Source organism: Rhopilema esculentum, chromosome 11 (genome assembly GCF_057945365.1).
Source record: "Rhopilema esculentum isolate cy_ngs chromosome 11, ASM5794536v1, whole genome shotgun sequence".
NCBI lineage: Eukaryota > Metazoa > Cnidaria > Scyphozoa > Rhizostomeae > Rhizostomatidae > Rhopilema > Rhopilema esculentum.
The window spans coordinates 4,046,644-4,069,183 of NC_142825.1; the positions used below are offsets into that span (position 1 = coordinate 4,046,644).

Sequence of the window (22,540 nt, forward strand, 5' to 3'; positions counted from 1 at the left end):
TTCTCTCAAAAGAATGTTAGGCAACTAGCAACATGATTGGCTGGGACTTCTTCAGTTCACCGCACTTCCGGTCACCACTTCATATATCAAGGGAAGCGTATCTGCCTTCTGCCTTCTTCCGGAGAGTAATGCAATCGAAGTGGGGAAACGTTCAACTATATAAAATAATAATTCTTTTGGCCGTGGCTGTAAGCCACGGCTATGAAGCCTGTGATTTGAAGGAGTCAAACAGCACATTCCTATACATAGGAGTAGAGTGGGAATGCAATAAGTATTGCCCCAAAATACGCGGATGCCTAAAGCAATGTTGTCGTAAGTTTTTTCATTTTTTTCAATCATTCGCTCTTAGCTAGCATTTTGAGAGCTCATGGATCCCGCGTGATCAAAAGTTAACAATTATTTTCTGAGTAGCAGGTTGTTAGTATAAGCAAGATATCTTCGTGCCAGGTGTATTTTTATACCTGTAGGAGAGTGTAAGTGCTGAGGCGCAAATCACTCTATGGAAATCTCATACACCTTTGGTGGAAATCCTTTTGTTTTATCTAAAATCCCTGGAAATCCTATTGTTTTCGTGGAAATCTCGTACGCTATTTGTGAGAGGGAATAACTGCTACAGCGACAGCTACAGATTGAGTTTGCTTTTCGAAGTTATGTTTTCACTTTATAAAATTTCTTCACCTCTGGTCTTCCCCGACTATGATTCACCGGCCTCGCTGCGTATCGAAAGCCTTTCGTCCTTATCTTACCCCGCCTCCTATTTATTTTGCCTTATTCTTGAGGATGGAAACATAGTTTCTGACCATGATTTACACGTTTGATAATGTAGGCAAATATTGCTTGGTGTGACAACCCAGGTAATGACAATTTCCTCTATTTGTAAAATCTGCACGCAGGCTACGTGTTGGGTACGTGTTGGACTTTGCTCGAATTTTCGCTTCCTTAAGGAGGGGAATTCCCAGCAGCATATAAACAAAACACCAGACCAAGTTGTACCTATTGTTGCTAGAGTGGTTACTTCTTTCACCTTTCAGCAAAGACAACAAAGGCCAATTCAACCGCAGAAACGAAAATTGCCAGGTCCACGACAGGACCTAGCAGTATCGGATCCGGACACAGACAGAGAAGTCATGGTTCCACAAAAGGACCCAGTAGTGTTGGATCGCGCAGTGTCGTGCTTAGAAAAAGCCCGACTACCGGAACTTCTGGCGACGGAAGAAGCAGCAATTACTTGGGATTAATTGGCACCATCGTAGGCGTCGGCCTTATCGGTTATGGTACAGCTTTAAACATTTACAAATCTCTTAACAAACGCCTAGCCAAGAAACTAGAGAATCCTGATGGGATAATACGATTGACCATGTGTCATACACCCCAAGGAGTTTTTTAACTGTATTTACTAAACACATCACAGGTCCCCTATGATCAGGGAACGCTCTCCAACATATGACATATAACAAGACAAAATCTCTATCCGGATTAGCTATGTTTAAAACCAGGTTTTGACTGTTACTATTAATAAAGCATGAAAAATCCATGTTATTTAGTTACCTTTAAAACGTTTATGGAGAAGCTTACAGCGAAACGTCAACCAAGTTGTTTTTTTATTGAGTATCTATTTATATTTTAAAAAACTTTAAGAGTAAGGAGCTATTGAATATATATTTATAGAAATAATATAATTATTTAGTTGATCTGAAGACGACCAGGTAACGGTCAAAACATGTTAGCACAGCGCTGAAAATGAAAAGAGCGCAAAAACTCAATTCGAAGACTAGTTCTTCAAAGTGTATCTGCCTTCTTCTACTTGTTCACTTTAAATAAAATAGTTAAATTATATTTAATATTTAATATAATATTAATATTTATAATATAATATAATATAATATAATATTTAAGTTATAAGTTGTATTGTATAATAAGAAATTTGCTTATCTTTTTCTAACTTATTCAGAGAAACATAAGTATAATTTTACACAATTTTTATTAACAGTGGTGTTCCAGTTAAGCCGGCGTTATATTAGAAACTTGCGTCGGCCAACAAGTTCGTTGCAGCCAGCTGGAGTTCCAATTGAAACGATAGTGCCCCTCATAAATGGGGACGAACAGATTGCTGAAAATCAGCTCCCTGATCGTATTAATGACGGGGATGGAGAGATTGCTGAAAATCAGCTCCCTGATCGTATCAATGACGGGGATGGAGAGATTGCTGAAAATCAGCTCCCTGATCATATCAATGATGGGGATGGAGAGATTGCTGAAAATCAGCTCCCTGATCATATCAATGATGGGGATGGAGGAGTAGTGCCTCCAGAACAAAACAAGTACGAGGATGGAGTAGTTATGCCCATCCAAGAAGAAGAAGGCCCAGCGCCCTGCAAGTCCACAGACCCTATCCAAGGGAAGAGTCAAGTGGCTCAAGAAAACGTTGACATTAGAACTACTACAGTGTAGATTTCGAAAAAATGTACTTCTTGATCATTTTTGTTTGTTTTTATAGTCTTTCCTCTGCCAGTTTCTCAAATATTGTTATTTTGCACACTTTTTGCTCGAAAAAGAAAATACATCTTTTGAAGGATGACAAATGGTAGAAATATTCATGAATTCAGGATCAAGATTCAAGACGACCTGGTTATAAACAGCAAATGATTTATCAGAGAATTTATTCACACTATCAATTTATTTATGGAAATCAAAATGGGAGGGGCTAGTGGGTAGAGGGCTAGAGGGCTAGAGGAGAGGGACATGTGCCATACCTGAGTCCTTCGTCAAAGTAAGTTAAAATTTTACAAATGATTGAATTACCAATATATTTACAAGAAACATTAACAGGCCTTTGCTAGAAATAACTATTTGGAAAACGAGAATGCCAACAGTTACATACGTCTTGGAATTGGAATATCTTCTCCATTGATGTTGTCCTGTTTACTTTTAAATGATACTGTGTGATTCTGACGTCACGAGCAAGCTCGGTATACGATTTTCATTTAGCCAAATATTTAACTTGAAGAATTGGAGATACCAAAAAGCCGAACTGTGCCTGCATCCCGATCGTGCTTGTCCTGTAATAAAAAAGAGAATTGAGAAAAGGGTCAGCTAAAGACACCAAAACATGTACACCCTTGAACAATTTTATTAGAACACAAGCCCTAGTGAAAAGTTAAGAGCAAATAAAGAACAAGCCGAGGCTGAGTTACCGTAAAATGTAATTTTGGTCAATGCTTAGAAACTCCCTTAAAAATTTCATCTTAAAAACGAGGAGTTCTTTGTTACTGGTTCTTATAAAAATTGATTGTAAAATTACTCACATATTATATGCATTAAACGTAGAAAATATAAAGAAGTTTGAAAATACATCCTACGTTGTTAATTCTTTCAAGATTTTTAATATCATTCCCTTCTACAGGTGAGAAAAGAACAAGCAAAAAATCACTCGAAATTGTGTAAAAAATTTTTGATCAGGACTTTGCGAAATGATCACAGTAAACTTTTCTTGCCGAGTTTCTTGATTTTCAAATGATGCAACTTTGCGTGCAGAATAACTGCAGTGTATTTCGAAGCGGAAATATGAATACCAAAAATCCGAGGCAGGAAGGGGAACTACAGGCTCGTAACAAACATTCCTTCTCCTTTAGAACTTATTTTGCCTTTCAAAAGAGAAGAAGACATGGCCTCCCAGCCCCCCTCGCCACCCTCGCCACAGGCCCTGGAGTATCTTTCAGATTTCACACTAAACTCGAGTACAACAGTTTTTTATAAATACTTAAATCACTAGATAACAGCAAAATTTTCCAACAGAGTATCTTCATGACATTTTAACTTTTTAAGGAGTCTGAAGCAGCGAGTGCAGGATTTGGGCTATGTCCACACTGGAAGAGGGATTTAAGCAACTGGGATTGGGATGAACCTTTTTCTAAACTTCTGAATTTGAAGCCACGCTGTGAAAGAGGTTCACACAAGTCTTTGGTCTGTGACGCAGGCTGAGCTTATTCAGTGGCTGAACCACCTACTATTTCCATGGAAAATCCAAACAAAGGCGGCATTCACACACAAAATAGAGATTAATCTTTATTCTGTGATCCACCCCATTGTTACATTCAAGTTTCGAAATGGGCAACAGGATTTCCCCCTGGCCTACAGCAACTTTGGGGAATCTTCGTTAATAGGAAGAAAGTGGTGGCTTTCAACATTTTTACAGGCGTACAGACCGATATTGAAGAAAGTGGCGGCTTTCAACATTTTTACAGGCGTACAGACCGATATTGAAGAAAATTGTATCACAATGTTTCACAATACGAGCAAAAAAATTTTCATCGATGCTTTTAGTAACATGGGCAGTCACAACACAGGGAGAGACAGGCTCCTACACACGAGGGGCAAATCACTAAGAAAATCTCGTACACCTTTAATGAATTCCTGTTGTTTTATCTGAGAATCCCCAGAAATCCTTTTCTTTTAGGCAAAATCTCGTACGTTATTTGCAAGAGTGAATCGCCCCTCGCCTACGCAGGTTTAAAAGTAGGAGAGAGAAACAAAGGCAAATAAAAGACTCGTGACATAAGAATTTGCAAAAACTCTTTCGCTAAAAAGTGAGGAGAATGGCCCTACGTCATTTTTGTCAAACCATTGGGTTATCAGAGGTGTGTCTGCAACCACTAAGCCCCTCTTTTACTATTACAAGATACAATTATTTAAGGCAACTTGTCTGACAATAGTCAATAGCAACTGAAAGGGCTTCAAAGAGTTTTTAAGGCGTGGTACGTGGTACACACATCAACGATCTCTGGTAGACTGTAGGTTGTCTGTGAATGTTAAACTGCGCTTGCGCCAAAAGAAAAATTACACCGCAAATGCTAACATCGACGTAGTGGAATGGCCACGAAAAAGTGCTCTAAAGTGTGACGTCACAAACAAATACTTTACAATTTTTTACTTTTACCACATATTCTATTTTTTATAAGAACCAGTAAATTCAAGTTCAGGCTGACTGTTCCTAATTTTCTCGAAAATCACAGGCTGGATTGTTCTTAATTTCTTCCAAAATTAAATAGGTGTAAGCAGTGCGATTGCGCTCTAGAAATGTGTTCAGGCCTCATTTGCCAACAAAGTGAGTGGAACAACCTTCGTTTGCCGATAAGTTTGAATATTCACCGAAAAGCACCCACACACGGCTAAAAATTCTAGTTTTTGAGATCAACGTTGTTCAAAATTTGCATTTTACAGTAGCTCACCCTCAGCTTGTTCTTCATTTTTTTCAACTTTTGACCAATTTTGAGGCTCGTGATCTTATAGAATTGTTCTCAGAAAAAGAAAAGAGTGTAGCCTCAAGGAACACGATGAAATACCTCTAACAATAAAAAATCAGTTAAATATGTTTTAAAGTGGGTGAGGTATGGCCAATGAAAGATTGGATATCTGCTAACGGATCACTGTTATTTTGGCTTCGCTTAAAAAGTTATGAACAGGAACCAAATTACAGTGATTTGATTGGACAAGAGCCTGTGCTTATGTGGCCATATCTCAGCCAATGTTTAACACATTTAGCTGGTTTCAAACATTTAGAGATACTTCGTGATGCTCTTTCACGTTATGTGGTCCAAAATAAAAAAATCTTAAAAAGGGTTTCCTGACGTCATCGCTTTGTAAAACTGAGCTTTTCTTCAGGCAACCGTTGCAAGAGCAAAGAGCTGAATGTTATACGGTGCAATCGGACAGCAACCAGTGGCCTAAGGGAGTCAGCCACTTGGTATATTTCAGTTCGGGGCCCCCTGTTAAAAGCATTTGTATAACATATTGACAGAACATAAAGGGTAATCAACAGACTTTCCACCCTTTTAGATTGATTTATCACACAGGCTTGAGGCCCTTGGTTTTTAAACTTAAGTTAACTTTAGTCCGTTACGCCACTGTCAGCAGCTTATGTTACCACACAACGCTATTGCCACACAAATTGCCAAAAATTGCGCCGTGTGGCAGTAGCCTAGATGACAAAAAAGTGAAACCTTAATCAATAGAAATGTAATTGCTTTGAAGCTTAATTAGAACATGTTCTGTGTGAAGGGCAAGGAGAAAAGGTGATAGTCAGAACATTAATTGCTATGAATAAGTTGTTTTCATGATATGTTAACAATAATCAATATCTGTAACACTTTGTACCAGTGCTGTTTTTAACGACAGAGCGGTCCCAGTATTGATTTTCATGAAAAGAGTTTTAGTGTGTACACGTCTTTACAAAGAGTGAGTAAAACCCTTTTAAATACATTTTAACACCAGGAATTGTCTTTTTTCCTATTAAATGAAGTCAAACTTGCCTGGAAAAAGAGATGGTTTGGTGTGACAAGTGACAACAAGTTAAAAAAACTTTATGTGTAAATGAAATGAGAAAGTAAAATAAGAATTTTTAAGAGTGAATTGGGGGCCAGCCCAGCAGTATAAAGGACGTTGGAAATTTTACACTCAAAATTGGTATAGTTGGAATAAAATTTAGCTTATATCTCGAAAATTGATTGAATCGAAAATGTACAAATGTACCGTATAGGGTGAAGCACACTTTTTTGGGCTAATGCGGACAAAAAGTGCTATAAAAAAGATTATAAAGATAATTACTTTATCATCACATGCAAAGGCAAGCAAGTACTTGTTTGGATGCCAGGCTACTGTAAACGTCGGTGCCAAACAGTGAACTTCGGCGATTCTTTCTCCTGTGTCCACCATCGCCTGTATAGTGACAACATAAAGGAAAAAACAAGCATTAAGCCCTGGCAAAACGACTAAACATTTCACTAAACGTTTAATTCAACTTGTGTTTTGTGAAATTGATCGAAGTTTAGCGAGGGTGGCAAAACGTGACTAAACTTTTCACTAAACTTCACTCAACTTGTTTAAACTGCGAGCTGTCTATGACGCTGTTGGGTTGTAGGGGATCTTGCATAGGAATTTGCTTTTGGTTTATTTTGTTGCATGCACAAGCAGTGGATAAGAATTGGATGAAGCGACGAGGAAAGAAAAGACTTTTTAGCACATTAACAACAAAGTTGACTGTTGAAGAAGACATAGTAACGTACAACGAGATATGCAGATGTCTCATAAAGGCTTTTTGGGTCACGTAGAGACAGGAAAACCAACGAAAACAGACGAAAACCTTTGGATTTCCGCAACTAGGGTGGCAAAACGACTAAACTTTTCACTAAACTTTTGACTAAACAAAAGTTGAGTGAAATGTTTAGTGAAATTGCATAAAACATAAACAGGTGCATTGGACATCAGATTTGAATACATTGTCGGTAAAAAGGCGTGTCCCCCGTGAGCACTGTTATGTAGGCTTTAGAGCAGTATTAAAGGGTTTCATATAAAGCCGATCAATGTTTGTTTATCAGACACAACTTTATGGAGCCCGTTCTCCATACAAAAAGTCCATGAAAAACACGAATGTAATATAGATTTATCTCTGATAAAACTAAAATATTTCCGACAGGATGATGTCAGGTTTGACGCTGAACCCCTCTACCCCTTTTACACCTTAGGGGTGTGTCGTGGAGGGCTAAGCCCCCTAATGAGAATTCAGAGAGATTTTGGGGGCTCAGCTCCCTTACCAACTAAATATAAACGTACGAAGGTACAGCTCAAAAGTATGGGGTACATGTAGCCAAAAAAGGGACACCTCTGTGAGTACGTTTTCCCTGTACTTCCCCGGTTCTTAAGTCCATTGAACTAAAATAATTTTTAAAGTCGAGTAAGTTATGTATATTTGATGGCAAAACTTAATGGCAAAACAGATGTTGCTATGGTTTGGTTTATTTCAGAGATAAACGGAGCAAAGCTACTCACAATGTCAATAAACAAATCTTCTGAAGCAGACGCAAGCATTTGTCCATCATAACTAAATCCGAGTTGCCGCACCGGCCAACTAGAATGATGAAATTTATATCTATAAATTCTTTTAAATTCATAAAAGACAAAATTAAATCATGTAAATGTTAATCATCAAAGCTTATTAGATCATATGAAATATCATAAAAATATATGTGATATATAGGTATTTATAAATAATGTGATATATAAGTATCTATAAGTAAGTAAACTTGAGTATCATATAAGCATTTCTAATTTAGAGGTAGATCAGAGACCTCCACTGAAGGGAGACTTCGCTGCCACGAATTGCCTGTCACTTCAACACAATGGTGCCGCGGAGGGTTTTCGGAGGGATCATCCTCCCTTGTAAAAATTAAGAGAGATTTGAAGGGGGTTCAGTGTATGTTTGGTTGGGCAAATTCCTTATGCCTGGTATATTAGATCACTATGTACATTTGCTTTCGGGGTATAGGTAGAAGGGAAGAGGCTGAATTAATGATTGACTAGTAAACGCGAAAGCCAAAGGGCCCTCTTTTTCAATCTTCTCTCTGATAAGCTGCACCTGTTTTTGTGCCTTTTCTGGTATTGTAAAAATTTATGCATTGAAAAAACTCTGATGAAGAAAGTAGACATTCCCTAAGGCTACTCAAACTGGTAGGGCACAAACAGATTGTATGGCAGCATCCTTGTTCCCAGGCCCCGCATCTACGGTTCCCTCCATTATCTTTTAATAAGGCGCTACCTCAATTTTCAACACAAACTAAGTTAAGGTCATTTTTCTTAAACTGTTATAAATGTCAGTTCAAAAAGATCTGAATATAGCGAATCTAAAGAAGTACTTGTCTTGTAGAAAACATGTACAAGAACGAACGAACGATAAATGGTAGAAGGTGCGTTTAACTCTTATTACAAACATGTCCTATTTACACATATGAATTTGAATTAACAGGAAGAAGAGTATCGGCTGTTGCAATACAGTTTCATCTTTATACAGTCTTCAATACAGTCATACAGTCTTCAATACAGTCTCATTTGTTCAGCTTTATATTTTTAATACGACATGTAAGTGTAGTTTTTATTAGGACTAAAACGCATGAAGATTTCTTTGGCACGGTTGGGAAATTTTTGAGAAACTTAAGTCTTCGTGCTACACACACACCGCCTTTTCGATGAAGTGCCCAGAAACAAATTGGCGGGAAATCATTACTCCTTCGAGTTTCTTTTACTTGGATAAAGCACGGAGCAAGAACCGCTTAGAAAAAGCGAATAAAGCCGCAGAAAATCTGATCAGACGACAAAAGAAATAAGAGCGACAAGAAGCATTCAAAGTTTACGGATAAAAATTGGTCTTGCGCAATCATATTAAATTCTGTGGTCAAATGTTGAAGTCCCAGAATTTCTGTCAAAGGGGAATCCCAAAGTAAACGGAAAATTCCAATGAAGATTGAAATCGCTCACAAGACGTTAGAGGACGTCGCTTTAAATTATTGCTGACGAATGGATTTTCATTTTTTCATTTGCTTGGACTCTTCCAAGTCCTTTAACAAAAAGGATTCTTCATGTTTTCATATCCTTGTGAAACAGATTTGACTTTAAACACTTCATAAAATTACGTGTCTTGTAACTTTTTATGTCCTACTTCATCTGTTTTGGTTGGGTTTAAAAAAACCGGTAAAAGGTGTTCGTGATTTACAGAAAAAACCCGACAGGAACACAATATCTTCCGGGGAGGGGCAGTACACTCTTAGAAACAGCGCACGAGATTCTCACGAAAACAAAAGGATTGTCGGGGATTTTCAGATTAAACAATAGGATTTCCACCGAGGCATACGAGATTTCCAAAGAGTGACTTGCCCCTTCAGGGCCTACGCCACGAATTTGAAAGTGGGGGGCCACGGCTAGCAAAAGTAGGGGGCCAAGGCTAGCAAAAGTAGGGGGCCAAGGCTAGCAAAAGTAGGGGGCCAAGGCTAGCAAAAGTAGGGGGCCACGGCTAGCAAAAGTAGGGGGCCACGGCTAGCAAAAGTAGGGGGCCACGGCTAGCAAAAGTAGGGGGCCACGGCTAGCAAAAGTAGGGGGCCACGGCTAGCAAAAGTGGGGGGCCAAGGCTAGCAAAAGTAGGGGGCCAAGGCTAGCAAAAGTAGGGGGCCACGGCTAGCAAAAGTAGGGGGCCAAGGCAAGCAAAAGTAGGGGGCCACGGCTAGCAAAAGTGGGGGGCCAAGGCTAGCAAAAGTAGGGGGGTCACGGCTAGCAAAAGTAGGGGGCCAAGGCTAGCAAAAGTGGGGGGCCAAGGCTAGCAAAAGTAGGGGGCCAAGGCTAGCAAAAATAGGGGGCCACGGCTAGCAAAAGTAGGGGGCCAAGGCTAGCAAAAATAGGGGGCCACGGCTAGCAAAAGTAGGGGGCCAAGGCTAGCAAAAGTAGGGGGCCACGGCCAGCAAAAGTAGGGGGCAAAGGCTAGCAAAAGTAGGGGGCGAAGGCTAGCAAAAATAGGGGGCCAAGGCTAGCAAAAGTAGGGGGCCACGGCTAGCAAAAGTAGGGGGCCAAGGCTAGCAAAAGTAGGGGGCCACGGCTAGCAAAAGTAGGGGGCCACGGCTAGCAAAAGTAGGGGGCCAAGGCTAGCAAAAGTAGGGGGCCACGGCTAGCAAAAGTAGGGGGCCAAGGCTAGCAAAAGTAGGGGGCCACGGCTAGCAAAAGTAGGCGGCCACGGCTAGCAAAAGTAGGGGGCCAAGGCTAGCAAAAGTAGGGGGCCACGGCATTTGCCCCTTTTACTGCAGCGTTAAAACTACTTGCTTCGCAAAAAGGGGGCATGGCCCCTCCCCTCCCCCCGATGGCATGGGCCCTTAAAATTTTCGAGGAGGCCGCACTTCGAAAGTGTCATCATCCTAGTCGACAGAAAATTAAGATTGGCTGATTGACTGAGAAATATTTACCAGACATGAATTTTTTTTACTTTTTCCGGAATAGACTTGCAATGGTATCATTCTTTTCGGGGGAAATTTGATTGCTTGCTTCTGTGACAAAAACCATGTTCTCTAATTTATTGCTAGAAAACGGTGTCGAAATTGTCATAGAATGGCATCAGGCAAGGTTAAAATAACGAAAGTTCAAATTGAGGTCTACAATGCCCACGCGTGGCTTCTGTTACGCTCGTCCTACGCATGACCTTGCTCGAAAAACTCCACAGTTGCTGAATATTGAAAGATACTGTTTGCAAGATAGCTGTCTAGCGAGTCCTGTTTCATTCTCTATTCACTGATTAAGGAAGCTACTTTGAAAATCTGAGGCTGGATTTTTCTTAATTTGTTCTTAAATTAATTTTTCTTAATTTGTTCTTAAATTAATAGGATGTGAGCAGTGCAATTGCTAGCTTTTTCGCTCTAGAGAGGTGTTCAGGTGCTCATTTTCTAGCAAATGAGCGAGACAACCTTCATTTGCCGAGAAGTTTTAATATTCACCGAAAAAGCACCCAAACATGGCTAAAAATCTTCGTTTTAAAGATAGAACTTTGTTCAAAATTGCATTTTACAGAAGGTCAGCCTCAGCTTGTTTTTAATTTGTCCTTAACATTTGACAAATTTTGAGGCCCGTGTTCTAAGAAAATTTTAGTGTAGTTGACTAAATCTAGAAACAAATTTGGCTGGCTAAGCACCTTTTTTGTAAGTTATTTTTATTATCAGTAAATCAGAGACGTCTGTAGGGACTCATAATTTTTAACTTCCTGGAGAAAAAAACCAACAATGGATCTCCAAAGAAAAAAGAACAAGGGATTCTTTAAGAATATGTCCAGGCAAGATAATTTGTTTGTTCCGCCCGGAAAAATCTATAGAACTTCGACAGGATTGGAAATTACGTCACTGGTGCATGTTATGAAGTCACGAAGGGGAGATTCAAGTTTTGATATCGAAAATGGATTCTTTCGGCATAGAAAATGGAGGAAAACAGGCCATTTAAAAAAGGAACTCGGAGAATTCACTGAAAATTTTTCGGATAAAGTAAACAATAACCAGTTATCGCATCCAAACTATTTCGATAAGAGTCTGTTTCGAAAAAAAATTAAGACTGAGATTTGGCAATATTTTAAGCACATCACATGGACAACCAAGGCCTAACCAATTACAGGAAAAATCATTAAAGTAGACCTTTTTCTAAAGATGTCTACAAGATGTCATTTGAAAACATACACATTTCACAATGACAAATGGCGTAGACCAGAACCTTGAAAATATCAATTGGACTGTCTAACAGTTATGACCCCCCTTTATCAGGCACGCTGGAGCCAGGACACACTGGGCCCAGTGGTGGAAATAATGGTTAAAATAATGGTCATCAAAGATAATAATAAAAAACTACTTTAAAGACCGCCAATTTGTCTAGAGAAACCAGTCCCCCACCCCCAAATGTGCTCAAGCATCCCTATTTATGACCCCCTGTTATCACGATAGCCCCCCTGCCACTGATAAACAGAGTTGGCACAGCCCTTGTTATTACAAGGCCCCTCTTATCAAGCACTTTAGAGTAGCTACACGATCATACACAAAGCTCTCTTCTTCAAAAATGGCTTTTTCACTGTTGTGCGTTTCATTCACACAATAACATGAAATTCAGGCACGTTGTTTCGACTTATTTTTGCAAAAAGCACAGTCAACAATGGCAAAAAATGTTTTAAAACTAGCAGGCTCCTCCTAAGTGGATGGTACTTACTCTAGACGAGAAAATGTTCGCAGACAGACAAGTTCTTCTAGGTCCCAAAGACTAACTAATGCGTCTGCACTTCCAGTAGCAAAATACCTGAAAAAATTGAAAGCAAATGCCAAAGCTAAACTATGGAACTCAAGTTTGAATTCAATAGAATAGCTCTTTACAAAGAATACATTTTGAACTCTGTTTAGAATTGTATCAATAAGTATAGCAGAATAGAATGAAGGATTTGAAATCAAACTTTGCAAGCCTAATGAAAATGTCTCTACAGCTGCAAAAAATGCTAAAGCCTTCATTCGAAATATAATTCCACAAAATGATTCGGAGGGGGGGGGGGGGGGGAGAAAGCATTTAGGTCTTGATATTTTTAAAGGGTCTGCCCGTCAGAAAATCGTTGGCCTAAAATTAAACAGTTTGAGATTTAAAATAGAAAACATCAATTTTCTAAATGACTTTGCAAAGCAGGGGCAAGTCCGAGAATTGAAACAAAGCTGGGGGGGGGGGCACAGCAAAACTCGTCAAACATTATAATATTGATCACTTTGAACACATGTTCGGAGCCCCCTTCTCCCGGATCCACCACTGTTGCAAATTTGTAAATTTGATAGACGAAATAACATGATAAAGATATAATGCGTAATTTAAAAGTAAAAAAATACGCATTATAAAAGTCAACGCGATATTATCAATTCACAGAACCTTCCAGCTTTGGATAAACACCACGAAAAAAGCTTAACATATTTCTCAAAAATCAAAGGAGAATTTAAGGAGGAGATAAAATACCGTTTCAATGACAGTTAGCTGTTATCCAGTCTGAAATAATTTTTAGCGAAAATATTGTGAAATAGGCAAGGTTACAAAAGGAAATACAGAATTTGCGACCTTCATTCCACTCTTTTGGATATAGAATTTTTAGAGAACTGATTTTGAGAAAGGAACTTAATCATATATCAAACTTCCAAAACGAATACACTACGGGAATCGTGGCGGAGGGATCAGCCGCCTTATTAAAATTCGGAGAAATTACAGGGAAGGAGGCTCAGCCCGCCTTTAACGGGGAAGAGGGCGAGCACATGTGTGGTTGGATGAATTCTGTGTTGGCAAACCTTTATTATGCAACAGATTTTCGGCGAATGAGAAGCTCGAGTCGATAAACAGTTTGAATGATTTTATATACACATCAGAGAATCTTTAGCAAATATATAAATATATTGGGTGTGTTAAAGGGATGTAGTCATGATTTTTCACTTTGTGGTTGTCTATAGCACAGACCCCCTTCCTTACTTTTCTGGATGGCACCCCTGATATGGTGTGCTAAGCGCTTGTTCGAGAGAGAGGGAAGAGGCCTATATTAGGGGGCAATTATTGGCTTCTTTTATTTCTGCACTTCATCACACTTCTCCCTTGTACAGACTTTTTTAGAACATTTTGGTGCTTAACGGCTCATAGACACCCCAAAATAACCCCCATTTTATCTGTTGTACATGTATTTATCTTTTAACATACTGTTTACAAATATACTGGTTACAAAATATTTCGACAAAAGTGAATAGCTTTTTATTGACTCGGCCATACACACAGTAAAGACTTAAATATCTTTTTGGACAATATGGTTTTAAGCCTTGTACAAAATTCACTCTATATGATTTCTACTTTCTGTACATTAACCTATATTGTTGGTATTACGTGTTACATTTAATCAAGAAACACAGCCGTTGGACCCTGGCCGCTTGTAGCCAGAGAAGTCAGAAGTATTACGAGTTGTAGGGGCACAGATAGAGGGGCATTATGTCTCTGAAAAGAGGGCATAAAAGGGAAATTTTTGGAAAAGGGGAATTTTTGGAAAAGGGGGTTGAAGGGGCACAGGCCCATGGTTACACCCCCTGTTCCGACGTCGCTGTATGAAGGGGCACAGGCCCATGATTACACCCTCGTTCCGACGTCGCTGTCAGAAGGGGCATAGGCCCGTGGGTACGCCCCCTGTTCCGGCGTCGCTGTCTGAAGGGGCACAAGCCAAAAAAAAGTAAGAAAGAAAAAAAAATTGCTCAAGAAAGAAAAAAAGCCGATGGGTACACCCCCTGTTCCAATCTCGTCGCTGTTCTAACGTCAACTGTAAAAATATGTTCATTCTGGCCATGATCTCGAGTTCTGAGGCTTTAATCTTCCTCCTAAGCCTGCATTTAAAGTTTCTGTTTAAATCATGTGCGTCCATTCCTTCAGACAAATCGGCCAGTTTGCATATAGCAAATAAGCTCTTAACTGTGAACCAGTAAAAATTGTAACAGAAATGAACTGACCTTCCTTTAGGATCAAACTTGATGCAGATGCAGTTTGCTGGGTGTGCATTCAACGTATGTATCAGTTTAAGATCAGGATAACTAAAAGAAATTAATTCAACTGAAATTGTGAAAAGAAATACGTAAGAATGTACTTAAAAAGATCTAGCCGTTTGTAACTTCAAAAAACAACCACCAAAGAAGTCGGCATCACAAATTATTTGATTATCTCATACAGACAATTTTAAAAAAGGCTAGGATATAACGAGGATTGAACGGAAAATATTTTAAAACTCTGAATTCTAAAACTGCGAGATAGAACGACTACAGGGTTCTGCCAAGTAACCGAGACATGTTGCCATTATAGTTTTTGCACAATCAGAGTTTTCTAGTAAATGCTGCTCCATAGCGGAATCTCATGTTTTACTAGTGGTTTTTTACCTGCAAGACTGAAGAGACTGTTCTTTTTGGGGATAAGTGTTGTTTTTAATGCTGGAAGGGACATGCCGTTCTATTCTATCTCCCAATCTTTAGTTTGTGCGTCCTACGTAGCCAGAATCACACTGGTATGTATTTTTTGGCTGGATGGAGGTTAAAACATCTTTAAACGGTACAATGCCTGCATGAAGAGAGATACCGTAAATCCTCGAATTGCCCCCCCCCCCCCCTCGAGAGAGCCCCCCCTCGAATAAGCCCCCACCCTAGAACTACAAATTGTCAATAAGCCCCCCCGAATAAGCCCCCACTGCTACCGTAAATTCTCGAATTGGACCCCTCCATTTGATGATTGTTGCCATCTGAGGTTGCTTATGGCGTTTTATTGAATTACCACAACAAATTCATACTTTTAGTAATAATTAATTAAATGCTCATAAAGAAATTCCTACTAAAATAAATGAGGTCTTTTAATAATGTCTTCTTTAGTGTCTACAATAATTTTATAAGCCCCCCTCCTCGTATAAGCCTCCCCCCTCGAAAAAGCCCCTATCCAAAAATATCAATAAATAAGCCCCCAGGGGGCTAATTCGAGGATTTACGGTATAATGCCTACAATAGGCGATCATATGCTCATGTGTTTAGCAAACCCTTACTGCTGCATTAAAAATGGTGTCATTGAAAAGTGTCTTTTTTCCAGCATCCTCTTGCTAACTTTTACATAAACATCTAGCATCATCACGAGAGAAAAATTTATTATCAGTACCTTAGAATATTGATACATCCATGACCGTTTGTTAAAAAGAACAAATCATTGGTGTTATTCCAAGATATTTCATTTACCTGTAAAAACAAACGATATCACATATAGGCAAGTCAAAACTGTTTCACATGCAGCTAATTTATTATATTATATTTATTAACTATATTGCAATGAATCTATTTTACTGTGGTTTGCAACTCAAAAAGGTATTTTGGGCAACATATATTTATCCTGATTGAAGCTTCGTGAAACTTACGTCAGAAAAAGTAGCCTAAAACCTAGTATTTTATGTGTACGAAATCTGCACAAAATTGACTTTGTTTGTCTTAACCAAACAAACAGGCAAATAGTTAAGATAAACCTAGCATAGGAAAAAAAGTGGATAGTACGAAAAAATCATAGTTGTTGTGACCCAGACGACCAAAGTTAAATCGTTTCGCCGAGGTTGCATTCACATGGAAACAACGTATGCGGTTTTTACCAAAACAAAAAAAAATTTCTAGGTATTTAGAGATAAAACATAGGATTTGCACTGAAGGTGTGCGAGATACCCAAGGAAAGATTAGCCCCTTGGATTCTGCCATTAGGCGTATGTCCACAAAATTATAAAGATTCAGGGTGCAATTAGTCGAGACAATTATTCAATCTCCTGGCAACAGTAATGAATCGATTGTAAATGAAAAAGGAAACACTTTTCAGGCAAAATGAATCATAACTTTCACATAAAATTAGAATTCAGCGATGAATTATCGGACATACAGTGAATTTGAGGTGTTACCACAGCTGCTTATTCATGGGCCAATATGGCCCATAGCAATGTTCACGGTGAAATGTGTACTGCGGAGGTCGTGAGTTTGAAGAGACGTGCACTTTTGCCGTTCAAAAAAGCGAAATGATGACAGGGATGTGGGCTTTTTCCTTCCAATTCACTGACAAAACCCAAGCCAGAAACCCAGTCATAATGAATTGGAGAATAAAAACAGAAAATTCGTACGGGTACTGAGAGTTACTGTTTAGTAACCATATATGTTACTAAACAAAAACGCCAAAAGACTGGAAGTCTAAATTCTAGTCAGGCCTTTCCCATTGAGTTTACAAGCTGTACTTTCCATGCAAGCCATGGTTTATCTTAAAGCTCAAAAGCTTAGAGGCCGCATGTCAGTTTGCCGAAAGGTAGAACCCCCCCCCCCCCCCCTTCCAAACGGAGATAGGAAGATAGAAGTCTACGGTGTAGGCAAGGAAGTAAGAGACTTCAGAGCAATAAAGGACAAAGAAAAACAGTCGAAGTTTTACAATTAGTATGGAAAGAATCCTTAAATGTTGTATAGTGTTAAGGGGATCACTTAAACACCTTTGGACACATTTACGTCATTAGAAAGCCCTTAAATGCATCGGTTAGATAAATTCAGTACAAATGCCTTGATTAAGCTTGCGCTCTAGTTGAACAAAACAATTTTATTCGCCACAAATTAGCTTGGGTATTCAACAATATAAAATCAGTGATCAGACATTATCAAATAAAGGATATTAACAACAATCATTTGTCAACAAGTCAATTATCTTATCACCTAAAATCGCGTATTCAGTTTCAATGTGTATAATTTTCTTGATCAGGCAAATCAATTTAGTCTCTATTCATCTTTTTATTGCATCTAATTCGAAGGCAATGGGACATTTGTTGCTATGTATCTTTGGTTAATGGCTTAGTTGCACCAGATGGTGTTAATGATAAACGCCTCCACAGTCTCAAAAATGAAAATTAACATGGAAAATTCTCGGTTTAAAAAAAATAAAAAATTGCCCTGCAAGTGTAATTACAACATTCAGGAAACATTTGATTTCAGATTCACTCAACCCTCTAATTAGCACGCGATAATGAGGACAGGGCTTTGCAACTAGTTTTTGAGGAGCAACCTACTTTCGTTTTCCTCAAGGTCAGCAAGAAATCGTTACAAATGAATATTATCGTCGAGAAACAACGATATTTGACGGGGTGCGACTTTCCTTGAAGAGTTTGAAACAGGTTAACAACCCCACCTCCACCACGTGGTCCTTAAAACTTTCCGCAGGCAGGTCCAAGGACCCAAATAGATCGCATTTTATCTTCGCTAATTGTGTTTTAGAAAACAGTCCTACAATTGCGTCATCACGTTTGTAATTTGACACATGACGCCATAAATGGAGATTAAGAATCAGTTCAATTTCAATCTTGATATACTTTCATAAAAATTTAAACCATCTTCTTTCCATAATTTTGCAAATCGTATGATAGGCAAGTATCCCCTACTACTACTTTTAAGTACTTGTACTAATGCATACTCTGACGAGCATAGCCCCAAGCCCTCCCTAAGCACAACCCCTATTGTGTTACTCTATCTATTCCAATTTTCTACAGGGCTAGAATATCCTTTAAACTGTTGTTTTAAAGGCTCCCCTCCTCCCCTTAAATGTCACTGCACTTCAGCTATGGTAAGCCTTTTTTCATTGGCTATATCACTAAATTGCTGCCATTTGTGTGGGTAAACATCTGTGCTTTTTGGGGTTTGAAATTACTTATTCCATTATTTATTCAAAGAAATGACTTAATGTCATTTCTTATTTTAAAAAAAGACATAAAAATCATGTCAGCGATGATGTTAAGAGAGGTACTCTTCCCTTATTTCTACATTTTAAACAATCTGATTTTTTTAACAGTTAGTTTCCACAATCAGAACTGGCTCACCTCAAATTTAAACTGTTCTTCTGCTTTAGTTCGAAAAGTTTTGGTATCAACAAATGTTATGAGATCTTCCTGTGGGAGTACAAAAGGCATTAAGTACAAAGTTAAAAATAGCTACGATTGTGGTAAAAAGCATAACAAATAGTTAAGGAAGTTCAAGCAGTCAGCTACTTACTTTCCTCAAATTCTGGTAAAGTTAAAGCCATCTAAAACTTACCTGCAAATATATTACATTGAACCAAGCAATATAATTTAAGAAATCAGAATTAAAAAGTGAAAATCAGCAATAGCCTATTTAAGTCATGAAAAAATCGAACATCACCAGAAACAGCAAGGTAAAACAAAGCTTTCAAACAATGCAATCAAAATTTATGTTTGGTTTAAAAAACTTGCCTTGTTTCCAACAGCAATGGTTTGCCCATCTGGACTCCAACAAATATTGATATTTTCACCCCTAGTACTGACAACTTCCATGCATTTGCCGTTGGCTGAAATAAACATTGAAAACAAATAAGTAGAATAATAAAATGATTCAAAATGGAAACCTTTGAATTTGTCCCATTCAAGCTTGCCACAAGTCAAACTTGTCAGAAAATAAAAAGAAATTACCTCTGCCTTGTTACTGAAGCCAAACACAGGGATGCAAACAAACTCTCTTGCTGGGACAGCAGTTGAACAAATAATTTCTGTACTGCAAATTACCATATATAAGCCAAGCCTATTGAGCATTCTGGGGCCCAAAATATTAGAATATTTTCTGGGACCAATTTTTATATAGTACAATACTTTTTCTACCCATGGCATAGCAAAAAGATATGATTCACCAAGGGGTTAAAGGGATTCCGCTAGACAACCTTGGACAGGCTTTCTTCACAACAATAACACAACAACTTCACAACAATAATCTAATCAAAATTTTTCAACTCATTCAAGTTTCCTATGAGTTCAACACAGCTATGTGATTTTTCTCCAAGAGTCAAGAATAATTCTTCGCTTACAACAGATAGTCCTCCCATTTACAATAAAAGAAAAAATTTACTACTCCTGATCTCTTCAAAATAGACATGACCAAAAATGTAAGCATGGTAATTTTTGAAAGTGTTTACCTCTTGCATCCCAGACTCTGATGGTTTTGTCTCCAGAAGCAGTAACCAGAAGGTCAGGGTGACTTGGATGCCAACACAACTGATCAACACTATCAGTATGACCTTTCATGTTTGATTCTCTAAGCTAAGATAGGAAAAACCAACTTATATTAAATTATTCAGCAAAAGCATGATAAAATTGGACTATGAGAGAAGTAGATGTCAGATCCTGATTAGACAAAACCTGAAGTTGAAGGTTCAAACTAAGCATCATTGGAAAAAAATCTTTAGATCTCTTAATACCAGTCTATCTTTGTCCAGATTGAAAATGCTGACAGTTTTATCAAAAGAACCAGAAGCCAGATATCGCCCAGTGCAATTCCATGCCACAGAGTGTACCTGCAAAAGTGAAACAATTTGCAATCAAAGAAAATTATTGTAATACTGTTTTCGTTTTAGAGAAAAACATTTCTTTCAAGGGATAAACATTGTATGAACTGTAAGCATCAAGGGCATTTTAAGGTGCACAAAAATTTAAAGAATGGGACAAAAAGTCAAGAAATTTTGATATATGTAGGTTTTAATTATCATCCTTGTTGGTTAGCTATTCAAGGATGCACTGTGCATCAGTGGTAGCTTTAGAAAAAAATTTGAGTGGGTTCTTATATAGGCATGGTCCCATAATTTTTTCCTGGCAACGCCCTTGACTTTTGTCCAAATTGGGTGATGCCCATTTTCGCTTTTTGTTAAGATTCACAATTGCAAGATTTAATTTTAACAATATATATTATTTCATCATGATTCCAAGACAAGTAAAAAAAATATTTATCTGTTAACCAAACCAGGAATTGTCATTATGAATTCTAAAAGAATGGTTCCAATTTCTTGCCAAACAGAGGACCTTAATAAATTCCTCTAGCTGGTTACAGCAGGACATTAGCTTACTGAGTGTTGCAAGATTTGAGTGAAATTCATTCTATAAATATTACCAATTAATAATAAACAAGACAAATTTACAAATAGGTCCGAATAGTCACCAAGATTGTCAAAAATGGATAATGATGGACGAAGCCTCTTATCATATATAGCAAACAAACCCAATTATTAAAAAGTGCAAATTATGACATATTAAATCATCTTATCCCATTCTCTAAAGTCTTTCATTTTACCTTGACAAAGTTCTCACTTTATCGATAAATATATCATGTATAGGGCTTCAAGAGTTCTATAAACTTTGCACGTCAAAGAGAGAATATCTTCGACATTCCTGAGCTTCCTGCAAAGAATTCTCTCCTGGTTTTTGCAAAATCTCATGAATACCACTTTACAGCTATCTGAAATGGACTTTTCGCTTGATCCATGAGCAAAAAAGCGGTGATCTGTCTTCCCCGGGTTAGCTAGGCCAGTCAAGAAAAATGAGCAAATAGTTGGCGAGGCATGTTTGGAAAGCTGTATTGAAAATTTAACGCACTCTTCCATACGATTATCAACTTTCATTGATCTTCAGGTGCTGGTATCTTCCTGTTTGAGGGCTTAAAACAAGCTCTCGTTGTCGTGCAGTCAAAGCCTCCAAGCCTCCACTCGCAGCTTCACGTCACCATTATAAAAACAGGACAGTCAGCGGTTTAAATACGTTTCAATGAGTTCTTGAGATGGGTTCCAAGAGGGTTCTTTTGTTTGTAGTGAAAACAATATAACACAATCGATTGACATGGCTATGACAGGGTTCCTTTCTTAAAAAATACAATATGGTACAAAGGGTTGTCTTGGCTATGACAGGGTTCCTTTCTTTAGAGGAATATAATATGTTACAAAAGATATCCATGGCTAAAACAGGGTTTCTTCTTTCACCCTACCATATTTAAAGAGCAGCAAAGGTTTTGGTACAAGAGCAGCAAAGGTTTTGGCCATTTGACGTTGGGACTTGTTGTAATTTATTCGAAAGTAAAGAGAAAACTGGTGTTATGTGTCTTAGGAAAATTTGATAGGGTTCCAGAACCCTTGGAACCCGGTCTGAACCCGCCACTGCTGTGCATGATGGTTTGTACTGCAAGCCTGTATAAAATTATCTCTATGTGATTTATATTTATTTTAGCATGGCAAGGAGGCTCTCAAATCTTTGGTGCACAAAAGTGCCAATATGTCTCCGTATGACATATGCAGACTTTAAAGTATAGCAGTTCACAATAAGATTGGCAATAGCATGTTTGAAAGGTCGTTTGGCCCTGTTTTCGGCGTGAAAATAAGTGAACATTTGTAAATTCGGTGTGCACTGTGCAGCTGGATGTGGAATTACATTTAATGTCTTCCTAAGACTGTGAAACAAGTCTTACCTTTGCTGAATGCCCAACAAAATCTTTCGTTCGGGAATTATCTTGAAAATATTTCTTCATGTTTTCAGTATAGCTTTGGGTTTCCACGTCCATGTGAGAGGGCGCCATTTTTCCGGGTCGCCTCGTTTCAGTCGAGCCCACATGGAAAATGAACTCGTGCTGTTGTTGCTGCCCAAATATAAGGGACCGAAGAATACACACCTTTTTGAGAATTTAGTCTATAAGAATATTAAGGCTCAAAATCGCTGAAATTCATGAATAATTTAAGAATAATGGAAGGCTCAAGCTTCATCAACAAATTTTTTTTGTTTATTTGAGTTTCTTGCAAAGCAAAACAAATGCGAGGGAGTCATAAACACTATAATGCAACATAGTCTTTTGATGAT

At 38.3% G+C, this 22,540-nt stretch overlaps 2 protein-coding genes across 2 annotated transcripts; one reads left to right on the forward strand and one right to left on the reverse strand.

Annotated features, from left to right (window-relative positions):
• The first annotated feature begins 32 nt into the window (after positions 1 to 32).
• Positions 33 to 2,478, forward strand: LOC148958939 (uncharacterized). Its single transcript, XM_089111168.1, has 3 exons — positions 33 to 312; positions 1,032 to 1,274; positions 1,991 to 2,478. The coding sequence occupies exons 1-3, from the start codon at positions 33 to 35 to the stop codon at positions 2,449 to 2,451; spliced, it is 984 nt and encodes a 327-aa protein (XP_088967294.1). The 3' UTR covers positions 2,452 to 2,478.
• LOC135693172 (THO complex subunit 3) lies at positions 187 to 22,310 on the reverse strand. The gene is made up of 11 exons (XM_089111167.1): positions 22,155 to 22,310; positions 20,125 to 20,220; positions 19,843 to 19,966; positions 19,130 to 19,224; positions 18,740 to 18,808; positions 16,021 to 16,097; positions 14,841 to 14,921; positions 12,547 to 12,633; positions 7,825 to 7,903; positions 6,604 to 6,714; positions 187 to 3,059 (listed from the first exon to the last, which is right to left on the reverse strand). The coding sequence occupies exons 1-11, from the start codon at positions 22,260 to 22,262 to the stop codon at positions 2,997 to 2,999; spliced, it is 990 nt and encodes a 329-aa protein (XP_088967293.1). The 5' UTR covers positions 22,263 to 22,310; the 3' UTR covers positions 187 to 2,996.
• Positions 22,311 to 22,540: the final 230 nt, after the last annotated feature.